This window comes from Salmo trutta, chromosome 10 (assembly GCF_901001165.1).
Source record: "Salmo trutta chromosome 10, fSalTru1.1, whole genome shotgun sequence".
Lineage (NCBI taxonomy): Eukaryota > Metazoa > Chordata > Actinopteri > Salmoniformes > Salmonidae > Salmo > Salmo trutta.
Window position 1 is genome coordinate 29695113 of NC_042966.1, and position 19854 is coordinate 29714966.

Here is a 19854-nt window from a genome sequence, read left to right on the forward strand (position 1 = left end):
ATGTGGAGGTAAACCCAGGCCCTGCGTGTCCCCAGGCACCCTCATTTGTTGACTTACGTGATCAAAAAAGCTTTGGTGTCATGCATGTTAACATCAGAAGCCTCCTCCCTAAGTTTGATTTACTCACTGCTTTAGCACACTCCGCCAACCCTGATGTCCTTGCCATGTCTGAATCCTGGCTTAGGAAGGCCACCAACAATTCTGAGATTTCCATACCCAACTACAACATTTTCCATCTAGATAGAACTGCCAAAGGGGGAGGAGTTGCAATCTACTGCAGAGAAAGCCTGCAAAGTTCTGTCATACTTTCCAGGTCTATACCCAAACAGTTCAAACTACTAATTTAAAAAATGAATCTCTCCAGAAATAAGTCTCTCACTGTTGCCGCCTGTTATCGACCCCCGTCCGCTCCCAGCTGTGCCCTGGACACCATATGTGAATTGATCGCCCCCCATCTAGCTTCAGAGTTCGTTCTGTTAGGTGACCTAAACTGGGATATGCTTAACACCCCGGCAGTCCTACAATCTAAGCTAGATGCCCTCAATCTCACACAAATCATCAAGGAACCCACCAGGTACAACCCTAAATCCGTAAACATGGGCACCCTCATAGACATTATCCTGACCAACTTGCCCTCCAAATACACCTCTGCTGTTTTCAATCAGGATCTCAGCGATCACTGCCTCATTGCCTGTATCCGTGGTCAAACAACCACCCCTCATCACTGTCAAACACTCCCTAAAACAATTCTGCGAGCAGGCCTTTCTAATCGACCTGGCCCGGGTATCCTGGAAGGATATTGACCTCACCCCGTCAGTCGAGGATGCCTGGTTGTTCTTTAAAAGTAATTTCCTCACCATCTTAAATAAGCATGCTCCTTTCAAAAAATGCAGAACTAAGAACAGATATAGCCCTTGGTTCACTCCAGACCTGACTGCCCTTGACCAGCACAAAAACATCCTGTGGCGGACTGCAATAGCATCGAATAGTCCCCGCAATATGCAACTGTTCAGGGAAGTCAGGAACCAATACACTGCTTTTTCAAGCAGAAATTTGCATCCTGTAGCTCAAACTCCAAAAAGTTTTGGGACACTAAAGTCCATGGAGAACAAGAGCACCTCCTCCCAGCTGCCCACTGCACTGAGGCTAGGTAACGCAGTCACCACCGACAAGTCCATGATAATCGAAAATTTAAATAAGCATTTCTCTACGGCTGGCCATGCTTTCCTCCTGGCTACTCCAACCCCAGCCAACAGCTCTGTCCCCCCCCCCCCCCCCCCGCAGCTACTCGCCCGAGCCTCCCCAGCTTCTCCTTCACCCAAATCCAGATAGCAGATGTTCTGAAAGAGCTGCAAAACCTGGTCCCGTACAAATCAGCTGGGCTAGACAATCTGGACCCTCTCTTTCTAAAACTATCCGCCGCCATTGTTGCAACCCCTATTACCAGCCTGTTCAGCCTCTTTCGTATCGTCCGAGATCCCTAAAGATTGGAAAGCTGCCGCGGTCATCCCCCACTCTAGACCCAAACTGCTATAGACCTATATCTATCCTGCCCTGCCTCTCTAAAAAGTCTTCGAAAGCCAAGTTAATAAACAGATCACTGTCCATTTCGATTCCTACCGTACCTTCTCTGCTGTGCAATCTGGTTTCCGAGCCGGTCACAGGGTGCACCTCAGCCACGCTCAAGGTACTAAACGATATCATAACCGCCATCGATAAAAGACAGTACCGTGCAGCCGTCTTCATTGACCTGGCCAAGGCTTTCGACTCTGTCAATCACCGTATTCTAAAATCGGCAGACTCAATAGCCTTGGTTTCTTTAATGACTGCCTCGCCTGGTTCACCAACTACTTTGCAGACAGAGTACAGTTTGTCAAATCGGAGGGCCTGTTGTCCGGACCTCTGGCAGTCTCTATGGGGGTACCACAGGGTTCAATTCTCGGGCCGACTCTTTTCTCTGTATATATCAATGATGTCGCTCTTGCTGCGGCGATTCCCTGATCCACCTCTACGTAGACGACACCATTCTGTATACTTCTGGCCCTTCGTTGGACACTGTGCTAACTAACCTCCAAACGAGCTTCAATGCCATACAACACTCCTTCCGTGGCCTCCAACTGCTCTTAAGCACTAGTAAAACCAAATGCATGCTTTTCAACCGTTCGCTACCCGCCCGCCAACTCGCATCACCACCCTGGACGGTTCTGACATAGAATATGTGGACAACTATAAATACCTAGGTGTCTGGCTAGACTGTAAACTTTTTCCAGACTCACATTAAACATCTCCAATCCAAAATCAAATCTAGAATCGGCTTTCTATTTCGCAACAAAGCCTCCTTCACTCACGCCGCCAAACTTACCCTAGTAAAACTGACTATCCTACCGATCCTCGACTTTGGCGATGTCATCTACAAAATAGCCTCCAACACTCTACTCAGCAAATTGGATGCAGTCTATCACAGTGCTATCCGTTATGTTACCAAATCACCTTATACCACCCACCACTGAGACCTGTATGCTCTAGTCGGCTGGCCCTCGCTACATATTCGTCGCCAGACTCACTGGCTCCAGGTCATCTATAAGTCTATGCTAGGTAAAGCTCCGCCTTATCTCAGTTCACTGGTCACGATAACAACACCCACCAGTAGCACGCGCTCCAGCAGGTATATCTCACTGATCATCCCCAAAGCCAACACCTCATTTGGCTGCCTTTCCTTACAGTTCTCTGCTGCCAGTGACTGGAATGAATTGCAAAAATCGCTGAAGCTGGAGACTTATATTTCCCTCACCAACTTTAAACATCAGCTATCTGAGCAGCTAACCGATCGCTGCAGTTGTACATAGTCTATCTGTAAATTGCCCACCCAATCTACCTACCTCATCCCCATACTGTTTTAATTTACTTTTCTGCTCTTTTGCACACCAGTATCTCTACTTGCACTTCATCATCTGCTCATTTATCACTCCAGTGTTAATCTGCTAAATTGTAATTATTTCGCTACTATGGCTTACCTCCTCATGCCTTTTGCATACACTGTATATAGACTTTCTTTTTTTCTACTGTGTCATTGACTTGTTTATTGTGTTACTGGCTTATTTATTCCATGTGTAACTCTGTGTCAAACTGCTTTGCTTTATCTTGGCCAGGTCGCAGTTGTAAATGAGAAATTGTTCTCAACTAGCCTACCTGGTTAAATAAAGGTGAAATAAAAAAAATAAAAATGAAAGAATCCCTGATCATCCCTACTGCCTCTTATCTGGCGGACTCACTAAACACAAATGCTTTGTTTTTAAAATTATGTCTTAGTGTTGAAGTGTGACCCTGGCTATCCGTAAATAAATAAAAACAAGAAAATTGTGCTGTCTGGTTTGCTTAATATAAAGTATTTTAAATTATTAGTACTTTTACTTTTGATACTTAAGTATATTTTAGCAACTACATTTACTTTTGATACTGAAGTATATTTAAAACCAAATACTTTTACTGAAGTATTATTTTACTGGGTGACTCACTTTTACTTGTCATTTTCTATTAAGTAACTTTACTTTTACTTAAGTATGAGAATTGAGTACTTTTTCCACCACTGACCGTATACCAGGGTGTTTGGAAATTGCCATGCAATGGTTTTTCAATACCGTTGAAACTATTTCTTAGAAGTTATTCAATAAATGTTAATATTTGAAGCTACTTAAGTGAATACCTGCAGTTAACTTGTGCAATACGTTAGGAGATAAAGCATACACGTTCTTAATTTCACCAGTCACATTATGAAGCTTACCGTAGTTCACCAGAATGGTTGAGCAAGTCATGTGTTTGTAAATAGCACAATAGGAGAAAGCGGGAGGAGGTGAATCCAGCTGTGTATTGACAGGGTTGTGTTTTATATTGAAGGTCAGCTGTGTTTTTTGCTTCAATGGAGTGATTAGGGACGTGCAACTATAGTTTTCCTTCACAGAAAATAAATGAGTGTAACATATTCATCAGATGACAACAGAAGTGCAACGCTATTTGGCTAGCAGCCACACAAGTAAATGAGCTTACAATGAAAAAGCAAGGTCTTTTTAGCAAAAACGACACATGGCCATCCTATGTCTAATGTTTATTATAGAAAGAATGTAGCCAGCTACATTTCCTAATGTGACAGAACCAAGAAGAACCGGCTAGCATGACTAGTGATGCACAATAGTCGGTGAACATATCGGAATTAGCTAAAAATGCCAACATCGGTATCGGCCCAATGTCTAGTTTAATGCCGATGTGCAAAACCTATGTCAAAGCTGACGTGCATACCTATATAACGTAGGTACATGATGTAATGACGCCACGTAAAATGTTGCATGTGTATTCCTAACCTAGCCCACAATGTCTGCTGTGTGGAGCGAGCAGTCAACAAGTCGAGCAGTCATTTGAAAAATTATGAAAACTTAAAAGGAGAAAACCATTAACGCCTAGATAATGGAATGAATTTCCCTTGACAATCAACCGTTCTCTGTCGTGGGTGATGTTGGCTTTCGCGACTGGTCGAACACCGGTACACACTAAGGTAAGGTTACCAAGTGAGCTAGTTTTCAGATGTTGCCCTACCGGAGTTACACTGTAATAGAGTCACTGCTATTAGCTTCACGACATACTATGGAACGCTGTTTGGGTCTTTTGCATGTCAAAAAAGATACACGTCAAATAACACAGTTCTATTATAGAAAGTTGTGTGTTCTGAACTTGCAAGTGCAAGCCAAGCGCCACTACTACTCTTATCAGTAGCACTGTCAAAGCTGTACAAAAAAGTAAACACCGGCCACGAAAGATGTGTTTACAATACCGCATTGGTAATAAAGCATTATTTGTCCGACCGCAAGTAGCTAGCTAGCTTTAGCTTGGTACCAAGCTAGCACCAATACAACCAGCCTGAAAACAATGACCAGTAGAAACTGCAGTCATTTTCATTATTCTTAGCAATGATTTAGGAATCCTTGTGAGTAAGTACTAGCTAGGTAGCCACTTGTTGTTCGCCTATGGAAATTGAAATTCAGTTCATGAAAATAAATAGCTAGCCAGCTACTTAACCCTGTTGCCCAAAGCTAACGTTATAAGCAGCCAGCTAGCTAGCTTCATCTGGCTAGTGATGGTCGACCGGACCGGGTTATGCGTTGTGAAGCAAGCCACAATAAGGATTAGGCACAATAGTGGAATTTGCCATTTGCCTTCAAAATAAAAGTACCTCTTTGAAAGTGATGCAGAAGTTTGCAATTTGTGGAATCATGCCATATTTATACTAGATAATGTTAAACAAAGGTTGGAATGTGAAGCAATGACATGGGGTATCAGTCTACTCGGTGACACCCACAGAACACAACTGTGAAGAATTTACACAAATATTAGCGTTGTAGCTCTTATTGTGGGACTGTGACTGTGTGAAATCACCTCCCCAGTCAGCTTATTGTGTGTATTGACATTCATTTTGCACTGTACAGCTTTACCTAAGGATTGGGGATCAATGAAATTGGGTATCAGTCTACTCAATACCCAAGATATTTTTCCCAACGTCCTCAGAGTTATCAGACTCCAAAATATCCACGCAGTATTGTGTTTCCTCGGGAATAGTGTTCAATACACATAGGTTGACAAATGTGTCTCAATTCAGTTGTTTCAGAGTCCTGCAATAAGAGCTACGACGCTCATGTTCTCTGGGTGTCACGGAGTAGACTGATACCTATGGATTGTGGAGCAATGACATGGGGTAAGGCTTTACAGTGAAATAAGTATGCCCCCAATGCAATTCTAAAGTATAATACATCCAGTATGATTTGAACAGATTGTATAAAATCAACAAAAGACAATAATTTTAGCATGATCTATTCAATTATGGCATAATTCTACTATTTGTATTAATTTGCATCACTGTCAATGACATACTTTTATTTTGAAGGCTAACCGCAAAGTCCACTATTGTGGCTAGCGTCACATAGATAGGTCCGACCACCATTAATCAAATAAGAACCGTCTTATAAATGAGGGTTATTTTAGATGACACCTAGCTATATAGTTAGCTAGCTAGCTAACTATATAGCTACTGAAACAAGTTGTTGTTTTGCTATGTTTTTGGGGAAGAACATTGTTTCTAGCCATGAGCTAGCTCGCTTTTTACTGACCAGCACTGTAGGTGCGCGAGACAACTTTACCAGCATCATAGCATATGTATCGATGAATCGTTGTGACATATGATATACGAGTGATAGTGTACTCAATGTGTAATAACTAAGTAAAAAGTGTATGAACGCGTTAAATTATTATGCGACGTGCAGTCATATTCAGGTCCTGATTGGTCAACAAGCTTATTTGACACGTCAAATAGTGCTATTCGACGTATATCTTTTTGACACGCAAAGACCCAAATGCCGTTCCATCGAAATCCTGGTTGAGAATGAAACGACTAAACAACGAAACAGTACAGCAAGTAAGTTAAATAAATAGGTTTTGATTATGTTTTCCTGGTAATGGGGACATAAGTAAATGCCAACAAAATAACTTTTTGGTCAGTGTGGTGTGTGTGTGTGTAACCTTTATTTAGTAGGCAAGTCAGTTAAGAACAAATTCTTATTTACAACGACGGCCCGGACAACGCTGGGCCAATTGTGCACCGCACTATGGGACTCCCAATCACGGCCGGATGTGATACAGCCTGGATTCGAACCAGGGACTGTTGTGACGCCTCTTGCACTGAGATGCAGTGCCTTAGACCGCTGCTCCCATGTTTGTGTTTTAACTATTTAACAGTACTAGAATGCTTAAAAGGCCGCTAAAATATAAAATATTGGTTATCAGTATCGGCCAAAAATGGCATATCGGTGCATCATTACTAGTGACACAGTGGTGTATGCTGATCACAGAATTATCAGAAGGGACAAAGCCCTCTCACCAATTCTAAGTCTCCTCTCTAATCTATTTTACATTTGTTATAGCATTGGCTATCCTCTCCTTTTAGCTGTAGTCATTTCCCACAAACTTTACCACTGTGGTCTTCAATCTCTGTCTCAGGTTCCTTGACAGCATGACATAAGATAAGGTACCACGTTCATCTGTACAAACAGTAGTACGCAAGTATACACACCATGGAACCACGCTGCCGTCATACCGCTCAGGAAGGAGACACGTTCTGTCTCCTAGAGATGAACGTACTTTTGTGCAAAAAGTGCAAATCAATCCCAGAACAACAGCAAAGGACCTTGTGAAGATTCTGGAGGAAACAGGTACAAAAGTATCTATATCCACAGTAAAACTAGTCCTATATCGACATAACCTGAAAGGCCGCTCAGCAAGGAAGAAGCCAATGCTCCAAAACCGCCATAAAAAAGCCTTACTACGGTTTGCAACTGCACATGGGGACAAAGATCGTACTTTTTGGAGAAATGTCCTCTGGTCTGATGAAACAAAAATAGAACTGTTTGGCCATAATGACCATAGTTATGTTTGGAGGAAAAAGGGAGGGGGCTTGCAAACCGAAGAACACCATCCCAACTGTGAAGCACTGGGGTGGCAGCATCATGTTGTGAGGGTGCTTTGCTGCAAGAGGGACTGGTGCACTTCACAAAATAGATGGAATCATGAGGATGGAAAATTATGTGGATATATTGAAGTAACATCTCAAGACATCAGTCAGGAAGTTAAAGCTTGGTCGCAAATGGGTCTTCCAAATGGACAATGACCCCAAGCATACTTCCAAAGTTGTGGCAAAATGGCTTAAGGACAATGAAGTCAAGGTATTGGAGTGGCCATCACAAAGAAATACAAGCTGAAATAAATCATTCTCTCTACTATTATTCTGACATTTTACATTCTTAAAATAAAGTGGTGATCCTAACTGACCTAAAACAAGGAATTTTTACTAGGATTAAATGTCAGGAATTGTGAAAAACTGAGTTTAAATGTATTTGGCTACGGTGTATGTAAACTTCCGACTTCAACTGTAAGTATTAAAACATTCAGGTTTCAAACAATGAAGTATGTTTTCAAAATGCATAACCTACTGCCTCCAGCTCATTGCAAAGAGGTGTGTGACATGCTGATGAAGCCTGCCTTCTGTTGCCGTTTGAGATGCTGCAGTAGCAGCTCTCGCACTATGACAGATTCTCTGCTCTGTATCTATCTGTATGCTGTACAGGTGTGATAAGATACATAACTAAAATATTGTACGCACGCGCCAATTTAATTCCACTAAATTAAGTAAATTAATAGGCTAAAAAGCATTAATTCACAATATATTTTTTTCTTCTCCTCCTTGACAATTGGCCGGGCTCAATTTTATTCATCGGCTTTCCTATTTATTTTTTATAGCCCTGTAACCAGCTATTACCGCCTAACCAAAACCTGGTTAGAGAGAGAATAAATACATGGATATTGGCCAGCAAAGCTAGCTGCTGGATGAGAACTCTTCTTGACAGAAAGAAAATGAGCAGTGAATTAAGTAACCCCACAACAGCTTGCTCACATCTGGGCACAGCCCATTTGCCCACAAGGAGGAGGCTTAAACACATTTAGATGGGTTACAAAGATCTCCCTAGAGGGTAGCAACAACAACAGAGCCAGCCTCGATCCTATCATGTCTTTATGACTATTTAACTCTTCTGATGAGAGGTCAGATTCTAGGCCTCGATCAGGAGCAACAAAAAGTTAAGAGCCGTTTGGGAAAGTAGACTAATTGTAACACAAACAATAAAGAACATCGATCCCAGACCAGACCACTACTAAACTTGTAATTTGCGACCTCCACTAGGTCTAAAAGACCATTAGATCATAAAAACAAAACCACATCGTAGTTTCAGAAGCAGCAGGTCAGAACGTTCCACTGGAAAAGCCAAAAGTGTTCTGCCAGGAAGACATAGGACAAATTATTTACATCAACATGACATTAATAGGAGCCTAAACGTCTGGTTGTACAAACAAGATATGTCAAATCAACTGGCTGGGTGAACTAGGCTAACTCTCAGGTCATCAGGGTCAGAAGAACATCCATGTATGTGTACATTGTGTAATTGGGTCACACAGACAGATCCCCTAAAACCTTCCCTGTCAGATTGTATCAAGCCTAACCATAGGCACACAAAATGGCTACATCATATGATAGGCCTATAAACAGCCATATAGATAGATACATACATACATACATGTGGCTCTGGGCAAATAAATATCTATACATATATTACACACAGAACAAAAATATAAAACGCAACATGCAACAATTTCAACGATTTTACAGTTCATATAAGGAAAGTCTGTCAATTTAAATCAATTCATTAGGCCCTAATCTACAGATTTCACAGGGGCATAGGTCCAGGGGGCCAAGGCCCACCCACTGGGGAGCCAGCCCCAGCCAATCAGAATGGACTTTTCCACATAAAAGGGCTTTATTACAGATAGAAATACTCCTCAGTTTCATCAGCTGTCTGGGTGGCTGGTCTCAGACGATCCCGCAGGTGAAGAAGCCGGATGTGGAGGTCCTGGGCTGGTGTGGTTACACGTGGTCTGCGGTTGTGAGGCCGGTTGGACATACTGCCAAATTCTCTAAAATGGCTTTGGAGGCAGCATATGGTATAGAAATTAACATTAAATTCTCTGGCAACAGCTCTGGTGGACATTCCTGCAGTCAACATGCCAATTGCACTCTCCCTCAAAACTTGAGACATCTGTAGCATTGTGTTGTGTGACAAAACTGCACATTTTAGAGTGGCCTTTTATTGTCCCCAGCACAAGGAGCACCTGTGTAATGATCATGCTGTTTAAGCACCTTGATATGTCACACCTGTCAGGCGGATGGATTATCTTGGCAAAGGAGAAATGCTCACTAAAAGGGATGTAAACAAATGTGTGCACAAAATTGGAGCGAAATAAGCTTTTTGGGCCTATGGATAATTTCTGGGATCTTTACATGTTGCGATACACACACACACACAGCCAGTCAAAAGGTTGGACACACCGACTCATTCAAGGGGTTTTCTTTATTTTACTACAGGTCATCTGATGCAGCACTCCATCACTCTCTTTCATGGTCAAATAGTCCTTACACAGCCTGATGTTTGTTAGTTCATTGTCCCTGTTGAAAAAAATTATCATCCCATCTTGCGCTTAGTGGGACTGCGTATCACTGCAGAGTGCTGTGGTAGCCATGCTGGTTAAGTGTGCTTTCTAAATAAATCAATGAGTGTCACCAGCAAAGCACCCCCACACCACCTCCTCCATGCTTCATGGTGGGAACCACACATGCGGAGATCATCCATTCACCTGCTCTGCATCTCACAAAGACACGGCGGTTGGAACCAAAAATCGCAAATTTGGACTCAGACCAAAGGAAAGATTTACACCAGTCTAATGTCCATTGCTTGTGTTTCTTGGCCCAAGCAAGTCTCTTCTCATTATAGGTGTCCTTTAGTAGTGGTTTATTTGCAGCAATTTGACCTTGAAGGCCTGATTCACAGTCATCTCCTCTGAACAGTTGATGTTGAGATGTGTCTGTTACTTGAACTCTGTGAAGCATTTATTTGGGCTGCAATTTCTGAGGCTTGTAACTAATGAACTTATCCCCAACAGCAGAGGTAACTCTGGGTCTTCCTTTCCTGTGGCGGTCTTCATGAGAGCCAGTTTCTTCATAGCACTTGATGGTTTTTGCGACTGCACTTGAAGAAACTTTCAAAGTTCTTTAAATTTTCCGGATTGACTGACCTTCATGTCTTAAAGTAACGATGGACTGTTGTTCCTCTTTGCTTATTTGAGCTGTTCTTGTCATAATATGGACTCGGTCTTATACAGAAGATGGCACTGTTTGGTAAACCACCCCTACCTTGTCACAACACAACTGATTGGCTCAAATGTATTAAGGAAAGAAATTGCACAAATTAACTTTCAACAAGGCACACTTCTTAATTTGAATGCATTTCAGGTGACTACCTCATGAAGCTGGTTGAGAAAATGCCAAGCATGTGCAAAGCTGTCATCAATGCAAAGGGTGGCTAGTTTGAAGAATCTCAAATATATTTTGGATTTGTGTAACACTTTTTACGTTACTACATGATTCCATGTGTGTTATTTCATAGTTTTGATGTTTTCACTATTATTCTACAATGTAGAAATAGTCAAAATAAAGAAAAACCCTGGAATGAGAAGGTGTGTCCAAACTTTTGACTGGTACTATATATAAAATTGAGACAGTCTGCTGTTCCCTGAGGAGGGAATGAATCCTATGACAACATTTGGGAGGGATGCAACAGATGAAAAAAGTTCAGTCCCTTGTAGAAATGTTACAGCCTTCTGCCAATTTTGCACAGAGCCTTCTAACAAGGCAGAGGAGGATATTTTTATTGGCTGAAACATTCAAACAGCTGTGTGGTGCTATTGAGCTTTCCCTCTGATTAGATTGTGTCACACGTAAAGCGCAATGCAGTCCATTGGGAGAACCATTCAAACTACATAGTAGGCCTATACATGAAACACAGAATAAAATTAATGTCCCATAAAAAAAGCTGACAGACCATATATTAATAATTGTGAAGATCAATTTCTGAAACATATTGACCACTGTCTGCACAATCTAATGTGTTTGTTTATGACAAAAGATTGTTAACCTTTGACCATATTTGTAGACAATACACTTTTTACATCTCCTGCTAGCACCCAGATGACAGAGGATTCAAATCATTTGCAATGACTGCAGACCGTTTACCTTCACCAGGTGAATAACAAAAGGTCCATTCTGCCTGGAGGATCCATAACGTATGAGTCCATAGGCTAACTGTTGCCAATCAAAACCACCCAAGCTGGGAGCTCCTAGCTCCAGCAAACTGTCAGTTGCTCTGGTAGCAAAGCTGCTCTCCCAGGCTACTAGTCCAGTAACCACTACAAACACCGTCTCTGCTTAGCTCACTACAACATCATCAAGTGGCACTAAAGCAACTAACTCATTAGGCCTAAAAGCCGTACATATAGTCTATTCAAAACACAGTACACAGAAAAGCCAACTGCTGTTGACAAACAACCACTACAAAGGACATATAGTGTGCCTCGTTATGCTCCACTTTTGTTTTAGCACAAAAAAATGTATCCTTACTGGGAAAAAAACAAGACGAGAGTTCGGATCATGGGGATGGTGGGGAGGAGACAGTAAAGACCTCATCAGGAAGAAGCAGGGTTCACTTAATTAAGACAGCCTAACGAAAGAGTATAGCTGCATTGTTCCGGTCATGGTTCCTGTGCCCCACTAGTTAGTAATCGAACTGATCAATGGATATGGGCAGTAGAGCCAGGACAAAACCAGTATTGTAATATTTTTTCCATGGCAAAAATGAAAACGTGAAGCACACTAAACTCTTTGATCCTTTAAAAACCTGCTGTATGTAAAATAGTGTGCAACAGATTGGAAAATAAATACATGTGACTCTAGATGACAACATAATGATGTTTGTTTCCAACATTAAGGCTGTTTTCCTAAACAAGTTAAGTCCGCTTCTTGTTTTGTTTCCTTGCCATGATACTAATGAGTATCGCGATACTGGTATCGTCCCGGCCCTCTTTTAAAGACTTTGCCAAATTCTGCTAAATAACATTTCTGTTTTTTAGGGTACAAAAACAAAGGCTCTAATTTAATAGGATACCGTGGATTGGGAACAGTTTAAGAGGTGGCAGCATGACCAAAAACAAAACAGCGTTCCTCTCTTTCAGGCCGATGAAGAATGCAAATGTCTATATGTAGGCCTGTAATCTATAGTATTGAAAGCTCAGATCACAAGTGACAGCATCAAACACTCTTATTGTACTTCATAGCTATGTTTCCCTAAGGCTGCTTTTAGACAGGTAGACCAATTCTGATATTTTTTTCACTCATTGTTCAAAAGACCAATCAGATCAGCTCTGAAAAGATCTGATGCGATTGGTCAAAACACCAATTAGCAGGAAAAAATATCAGAATTGGCTGCCTGTCTAAACACCCTAAATACTTAATTAGGAAAATACACATTAGTACAGAGTGCCCTCTTTTCTAACAATTGGAGGTAGTCGTATTCAAAAAGAATGTGGTAGTACCTCTCTGCTTGGTCATGCTGTCACATGATGAGTACCCCATAACTTATACCCAATTTATTTTAGATGTCAATGGCTGCATGTACACAGGCAGCCCAAAACTGATATTTTCCCAACTGATTGGTCTTGTGACCAATCAGATCAGCGCCTTTGCCAATAATTGGGCAACGCAGCCAATATAGCCTAGCTAGCTAACATTACATGTACCTCTTCACTTCGGAGGCCTCAGACCATCATTTGAACAGCTGCCTTGACTATTTTGAAGCCTCAACTACCGTGACTTGTATGGCTTAGCCTATAACTGGTCATACTTACACGTTAATGTTTACAATAACGTAGCTGGCAAATTGACTCAAATCTAGTTAGACCAAGACAAATGAGAATCGCCTAGCTAACGTCAGCACCAAAATAGAGAAAGCAGTATGTTAGCACTCAAAAAGCTCTGACGGTCGGTCCCAAGTGAATTTCCCCTGCTTTTATAAATTAGCTCGCTTTGTCTAACCATCAGCTGTCAACGTACCGGTAACTAGACGATTGCTGTCAGAGATGGTCGCACATAGAACCTAAACGTTGTTTACATTTGAAAGGTTAGCTTTCGTAAGATTGCCTGTTTACCCCATTGTGTGCCTCGGTACAACGCCGGTGGGTGTCCTCAGTCATAGATACCAATCTAATCCTAACACAGCCAGGCCTTGGTTAAGGTGGTGTGAGACGCCGCACAGACAAATGGGTTAGCTACTTTAGATGCGAATTTAGCAAGCTACTAACGTTAGCTGTCTACGCCAACGAGTAGCTAATCTTAGCCACAGCTAAAACGTGATTTACTCACCTAGTTAGTTTCTCTACATTTTGACTAGCAACAGTAGCTAGCTAGCTGCATTGGCTAGATGGTTAATATTAGCTAACTAACCAGCCAACACAAATCACAACTCTAGACAAAACGCAACTTTGGTTAAACTAGTGACGGGGAAGGCGTAATGACAGGAAACTAAAATTGTCCTCTACATAATGTGCAAATAACAATTGTAAGTCTAATGTTCACTTCGATAACTTCCTAATTGTTATTTAAACAAAGGCGTAGCTACTAGCTAGCCGTCTACCGATAACGTCCGTCATGTGTTGCCAATTTGCTCGTTACGTTAACGTACTACTAGTACACTTAGCTGGCTAACTTTATACCAGTAAAAACTAACGTTAGCGAGACTAGACATATTAAGACATCCACAAGAGACTGACTAACCATTATTTACAATGTATTATAGTCGTTTGAGTATTCTCTTCTACGATCTGTAGCTAGTCAAGATCAGCAAGGATTAGTTTAGGTCTAGGAACAAGCCAAACAAAGCGCGGCCTTAAGGATTGCGGACAGAGCAAGATGCCTCGGTGTTTCCTACCGTCTCAACCAAAAGGGAAATGTTTTCAACCCTAATTTTGAAAATCAACCTGACAACACGCAAACGGTTAACTTGAGTCAACAAGTCACGTAATTAACGTATGTCTGTAAAGGTTTGAAATGGGGCCCAATTAGCTTAGCGACCACATTAAATGCATTACCTCTTTCCTGGTTGTTCCTTTCCGGCTGTACCGGGCGCGGCCTCGACACTCGCCTGGGTCTTCTGCTGGTTGCTCTGACGGAGTTCATTTGGGGTATTTAGAATTGAAAAGAAAAACCGAACCCTTCGCTACAGTTGGAACGACGTCTAAGCACGCAATCTAAAATGTTTTTTTCTTAAACATTGCTCAATAAGTCACCCCTTTCCTGCGGCTTGAGAAAAAAATGTATATATTTGCGTTGCCCCTGCAACCCTTGCTCAGCTGCGTTTTGCTATTGCAGGAGGAGCCATTAGCGCAGAGACCGTCCGACAACAAGAACATTGAACATCAATCACATGGGAAGAACTTCCACCAGTAGCACGTTTTTTCTTGCTACTGCAAACATGAATGTGTGTCTGAAAATGGCTGAGAATGAAACAAAGTATATTATGGGCTCACGTTACCTCTGAACTATTATTAGCCTACTGTAGCCTAAACATCACTATTATGTGTGTTAGTACTAGGCTGGAACCAAACCCTACACACCCTGCCTGTGAGTCTCTTGTTCAGAACAGTCTTTCGAAATATATAGACATTATTCAGTACAGGGGGCTAGTAGCCCACAATAGGGACTGAAGAACAAAGGCATATATGGCTAAAGAAGGCCACTCCATTTCAAAGTATTATTTGCCAATTCATCTCCTATCGAAAATATAATTGGTCAATGTGGTTTCCTTGTGTTGTCTGAAGTAGAAGCCAGTATAGGTTTATTATTACAATCCTGACATATCTAACACAATGCCTTGCATAACTATGTCTAAACAAGCACCTGATTGACTCCTGTAGGATAGACTGGATTACCCTTTTCTTTCCTTCCTGACAACATAGGATTGTGCACAGGGTTTGGATAACAGGTGGGCTAGAGGGGTCATCAAATCAGGGCCCCTCAGAAGAATTTTAATACCAATATGGCCCCCCACAATTTTCAAAGATATCGATGTCTGGAACCCATAAGACACTTAGTCGGGCACCCCAAAAGTCAATGTGTAATTCAAACCCTGAGTTTGTGTGCCACTGCCAGTCATTGACTCAGTGCTTAGAAGGAACAAATAAGCCTACAGACAGTCTTTCTCACAGCTCAGCTGTCTATGTAAATCAGTGTAATAAAAACATACTTTATCAATCACCAGTGTTGAACTTCACCTCACAGCTGAGGTCTTTCTCCTTTGTGGTCAGCTGTCATTACTTTTAGTTCCTGACTGACAGCTGTATAGACCACCTGTTGTGTGGTTGGTGGCTGGCTGATTGTGATCCAAATGGCACTCTATTCCCTATTTAGTGCACTACTTTTGAACAGAGCCCATAGGTTATTTGGGATGCAGACACTGATGCCCATGGCAAATGGTGTCTGTAAGTAATTGGCATCTCTTGAACTACAACAAGAGGTGGCCATAGGGATTGATGGGTCTCTCTGACTGAGCATATCCAGCAGTAGGCCGTCCTGCTGCTAATTCTGAGCTCTAGTGTTAATTATTGAGAGAATGCTCAGGTCTCATTGAATGCTCTTTGTACTTGTGTATTTGTCATAGTATGGTAAACATTCTGAGAGTTAGATATTGAGTTTCAATGCCTTTATTCAATGGGTAGTTTATTTGTGAAATTTTTGAACAAAGCTCATTCATGATTCAATATTTCAGTGAAATAGTGATCATTCAAGTGTTAATGTGTGGGACCTTGAATGCAGTGTTTCTCCTATATTCATTTAGCAGTGGCGGGCCTGCATTTAAAAAAAAAAATCTAAGCCCCGTGCCAAAATGTGTAGAAATGCAGGAAACAAACAAAATTTTGTCTCTGAGACCAAGAGGTGAGCCTCTAAAATCTTTGGTCGGAGGCCGCGCAATTGGCCATGCCCGCCCTACGCTAACTTTGCCACCGCTGCTGAAAAAAGTCCTAGCGGAAACATTGGAATGGCATCATGAATAATATACATGTGACTGAGAGGAGGTAGCCTATCTATTCATGCACTCCAGTCTAGTGAATGTTCACTCACAGATGGAGCCATATTGAGGCATCATGCTCTGATTTCCTCATTGCGAAGGGTTAGTAATGTCACGTAGGAAAGAACGCCATCTGTTGGGAGGTAATGATGATGCCATGTAAACTTCAAACCTAGGACTACCCCCTGTGGTGTATTCATTTGTCAGAAAATGTTGCTAACAGTTGCAAACTTTTGCAATGGAAGCTGTCTGCTCCAACCCGAAAGATCAGGGGCATATTCATTATGGAAACCGTATACCATTTAAGAAGCAAACGAAACGGGGAGGATCCTACCTGAATTTGTCCAATAGAAACTCTCGTTTACATTTTCCGTTGGAGTAAACGGTTTCTGTTGAAAAACTTTTTGCGACAGACTAATCATTTTGCAACAGAATCTGTGTAATGATTACACCCCAGATGTCATGTAATGAAAAGAGGGACATATCGCAGATGGATGCAAATCTTCTACTGATTTGTTTTTTCTAATTGTTCAATCATTTATGGGCTGTGGGAAGAGACTACTAATTGTTCCAGTCTCAGTCAGCTCCCTCTTTGACAACAGCACCATCAACAGCACCATCAACAAACTACAGCAGCAGTGAGATTCCCACTCTGCTTAAAGGCCCAGTGCAGTCAAAACCATGATTACCTGGGTTTTATATTTCCATACTATGAGGTTGGAATCATACTGTGAAATTGTGAAAAGTATGATAATGCCCTTGTAGTGTAAGAGCTGTTTGAAAAGACAGCCTGAAATGTCAGCCTGTTTTGGTGGGAGGGAGTTTTGGCCTTCCATGGTGACATCACCATGCAGTAAATTAGTTAATAGACCAATAAGAAAGCGTTCCAAATTTCTCAGCTAATTTTCTGTTTTCTCCTCCCCATTCAAACCACTCCTAGACAGTTCTAGCAAAATTCTTGCTTGAGAAATTGCTCTTAGCTTAGAAACTATTTTTGTTTGTTTTGACCATTTTAATGGAAAACAATCACAGTAGGGTACTTAATTGTTACCCAGCAATGATTTGATATTAAGATACAACGGCTGCATTGGACCTTTAATCACCATCAAATGCACATCACACTATTGCTCTCGAGTGGCACAGCGGTCTAAGGCACTGCATCTCAGTGCTTGAAGCGTCACTACAAACACCCTGGTTTGATTCCAGGCTGTATCACAACCAGCCGTGATTGGGAGTCTCATAGGGGGATGCACAATTGGCACGGGTTTGGCCGGTGTAGGCCATCATTGTAAATAACAATTTGTTCTTAACTGCCTTGTTAAATAAAGTTAAAATAAAAAATTGCTGTGTATTTCTTACATAATCTTATCTCTTTGCTGTAGTGTATAGCCATGAAAGAATATTTTGTAAGAGATAGCATTCCTTCATTCCTTGCATGTTCCCTGTGTGTGTGTGTGTGTTGTCCTGTCACACACATAATACACAACCTTAGAACACAATGTCAGTCTGTATTGCAATACCGTTTTACACCGGGGCCCAATGCTGGACATGATAACTTAAAAACCCCTAGGGTCGATGTCGCGCCCCCACGGAAATGTAATTAGCGTAATAACAAAATCCCTATTAAAATCTGTCAGTTTAAACTAGAGATAAGCTAGAGAAGCCAGCAGAACATCCCACCTCAGATCCTGACCATAGCCTCGACATCACAGCAGGACAGATAAATGAAGAACCCCAAGCCCAGGGGACCCCACCCCCTCCTAGCACCCCCCCTGTCAAACAAGCCACAGATTGTAATCCGTATGGACTCAAACGAGAAATATATACAAGAAAATACACTTTTTCCCAAACACACAGTGTCTAAACTCTAGTGTCCAAACACCCAGCGTGCCCTAGACCTTCTGTATGAAGACCCAGCCACATAATGATAAACACAGGCACAGCACTCAAGGGAGTGATTGAAAAGGCTTCTTCTACTTTCCTCAACGCACAAGTGGTTATCTCCACCCTGCTACCACAAAAAGACTTCTACCCTGCTACCATACAGCGAGTAAACGCAAGTATTTCCCGTGACTGTGCCTCAAAATCTAATGTTTACCTGGCTTACCACTTCACCCTGGACTTGAAAAGCCTTTACGACCAGGTCCACCTATACAAGGCAGCAGTGCCCACTTTCGCCAGGACCCTAAAGGACATCGCCCTCAACCGCAGCCCTAACACCTCACACAGGAGCAACAGATCAACGGACACCCCGCCCAGACCAGCGAGACACTCTCCCAGACCTGCGGGACCCCCCAGGACCTACACCTAGAGGATCCACGCTGAGAGAACCTACATCCAGACCACAGCAACACCAGCCACATCCACACCCCCACCCTAACCAATCAATACTCCCCCAAACCAACCATGCCCACACCCCATGCCCACACCTCACCTCAGGCCCACTCAGATCAGACCTATGCCCCTCCTGCCCCCCAACCCTGCAAAGAGGGCCTCAACATGAAAATCACACATACGCACAGGCCGTGAGCAGGCAAACAGAAGCAACCCCACTCTTACACTAGCCCAAGCCAATGGCATGTATCAGATGCTCAGCAAGCTCTGCTCACACTTACTGGTCTGAGGCCAAACCACACGACCAACAACATTGGACACTTTATGGAACACAAAGCCTTCACTATCTCATCCTGGAATATCCAAGGCCTGAGGTCATCTGCCTTTGGCCTAAACAGCAGGAACCTGGACTTCACCAAATAAATTAGAAATACAGACATTGTCATCCTACAAGAAACATGGTATAGAGGAGACGGACCCACTGGTTGCCCTCTAGGTTACAGAGAGCTAGTAATTCCATCTACCAAACTCCAAGGTGTGAAACAGGGAAGGTACTCAGGGGGCTATGCTAATCTGGTATAGAACAGACCTAACTCACCCTATTATTTATTTCTTTGTTTTATTTCACCTTTATTTAACCAGGTAGGCCAGTTGAGAACAAGTTCTCATTTAAAACTGCGACCTGGCCAAGATAAAGCAAAGCAGTGCGACAAAAACAACTACACAGAGTTACACATAAACAAACGTACAGTCAATAACACAAAATAAAAGAAAAAAAAGAAAAATTATTACATTAACTATTACATTAATCAAAACAGAAACATTTGGCTTGAAATTCAAAGGACATTTAATTTTTTTAGATAGGAAAGTCAATAACAACAAATTCTTATTTACAATGACGGCCTACCAAACCCAGATGACATTG

General features: G+C 42.0%; 1 protein-coding gene across 3 annotated transcripts in view; it reads right to left on the bottom strand.

Moving 5' to 3' along the window:
* The window catches only part of LOC115201547 (F-box only protein 11), a 34449-nt gene extending 19457 nt beyond the window's left edge, over positions 1 to 14992 (bottom strand). For 2 of the 3 annotated variants that reach the window (XM_029765263.1, XM_029765262.1), the window contains exon 1: positions 14620 to 14989. In XM_029765263.1, the coding sequence (XP_029621123.1) occupies positions 14620 to 14707 (88 nt within the window). In that variant the 5' untranslated portion in view covers positions 14708 to 14989. Of the gene's footprint in view, positions 1 to 14619 lie in introns of all 3 variants that reach the window. The other variant, XM_029765264.1, reaches the window with a different exon arrangement.
* Between the last annotated feature and the right edge of the window lie 4862 nt (positions 14993 to 19854).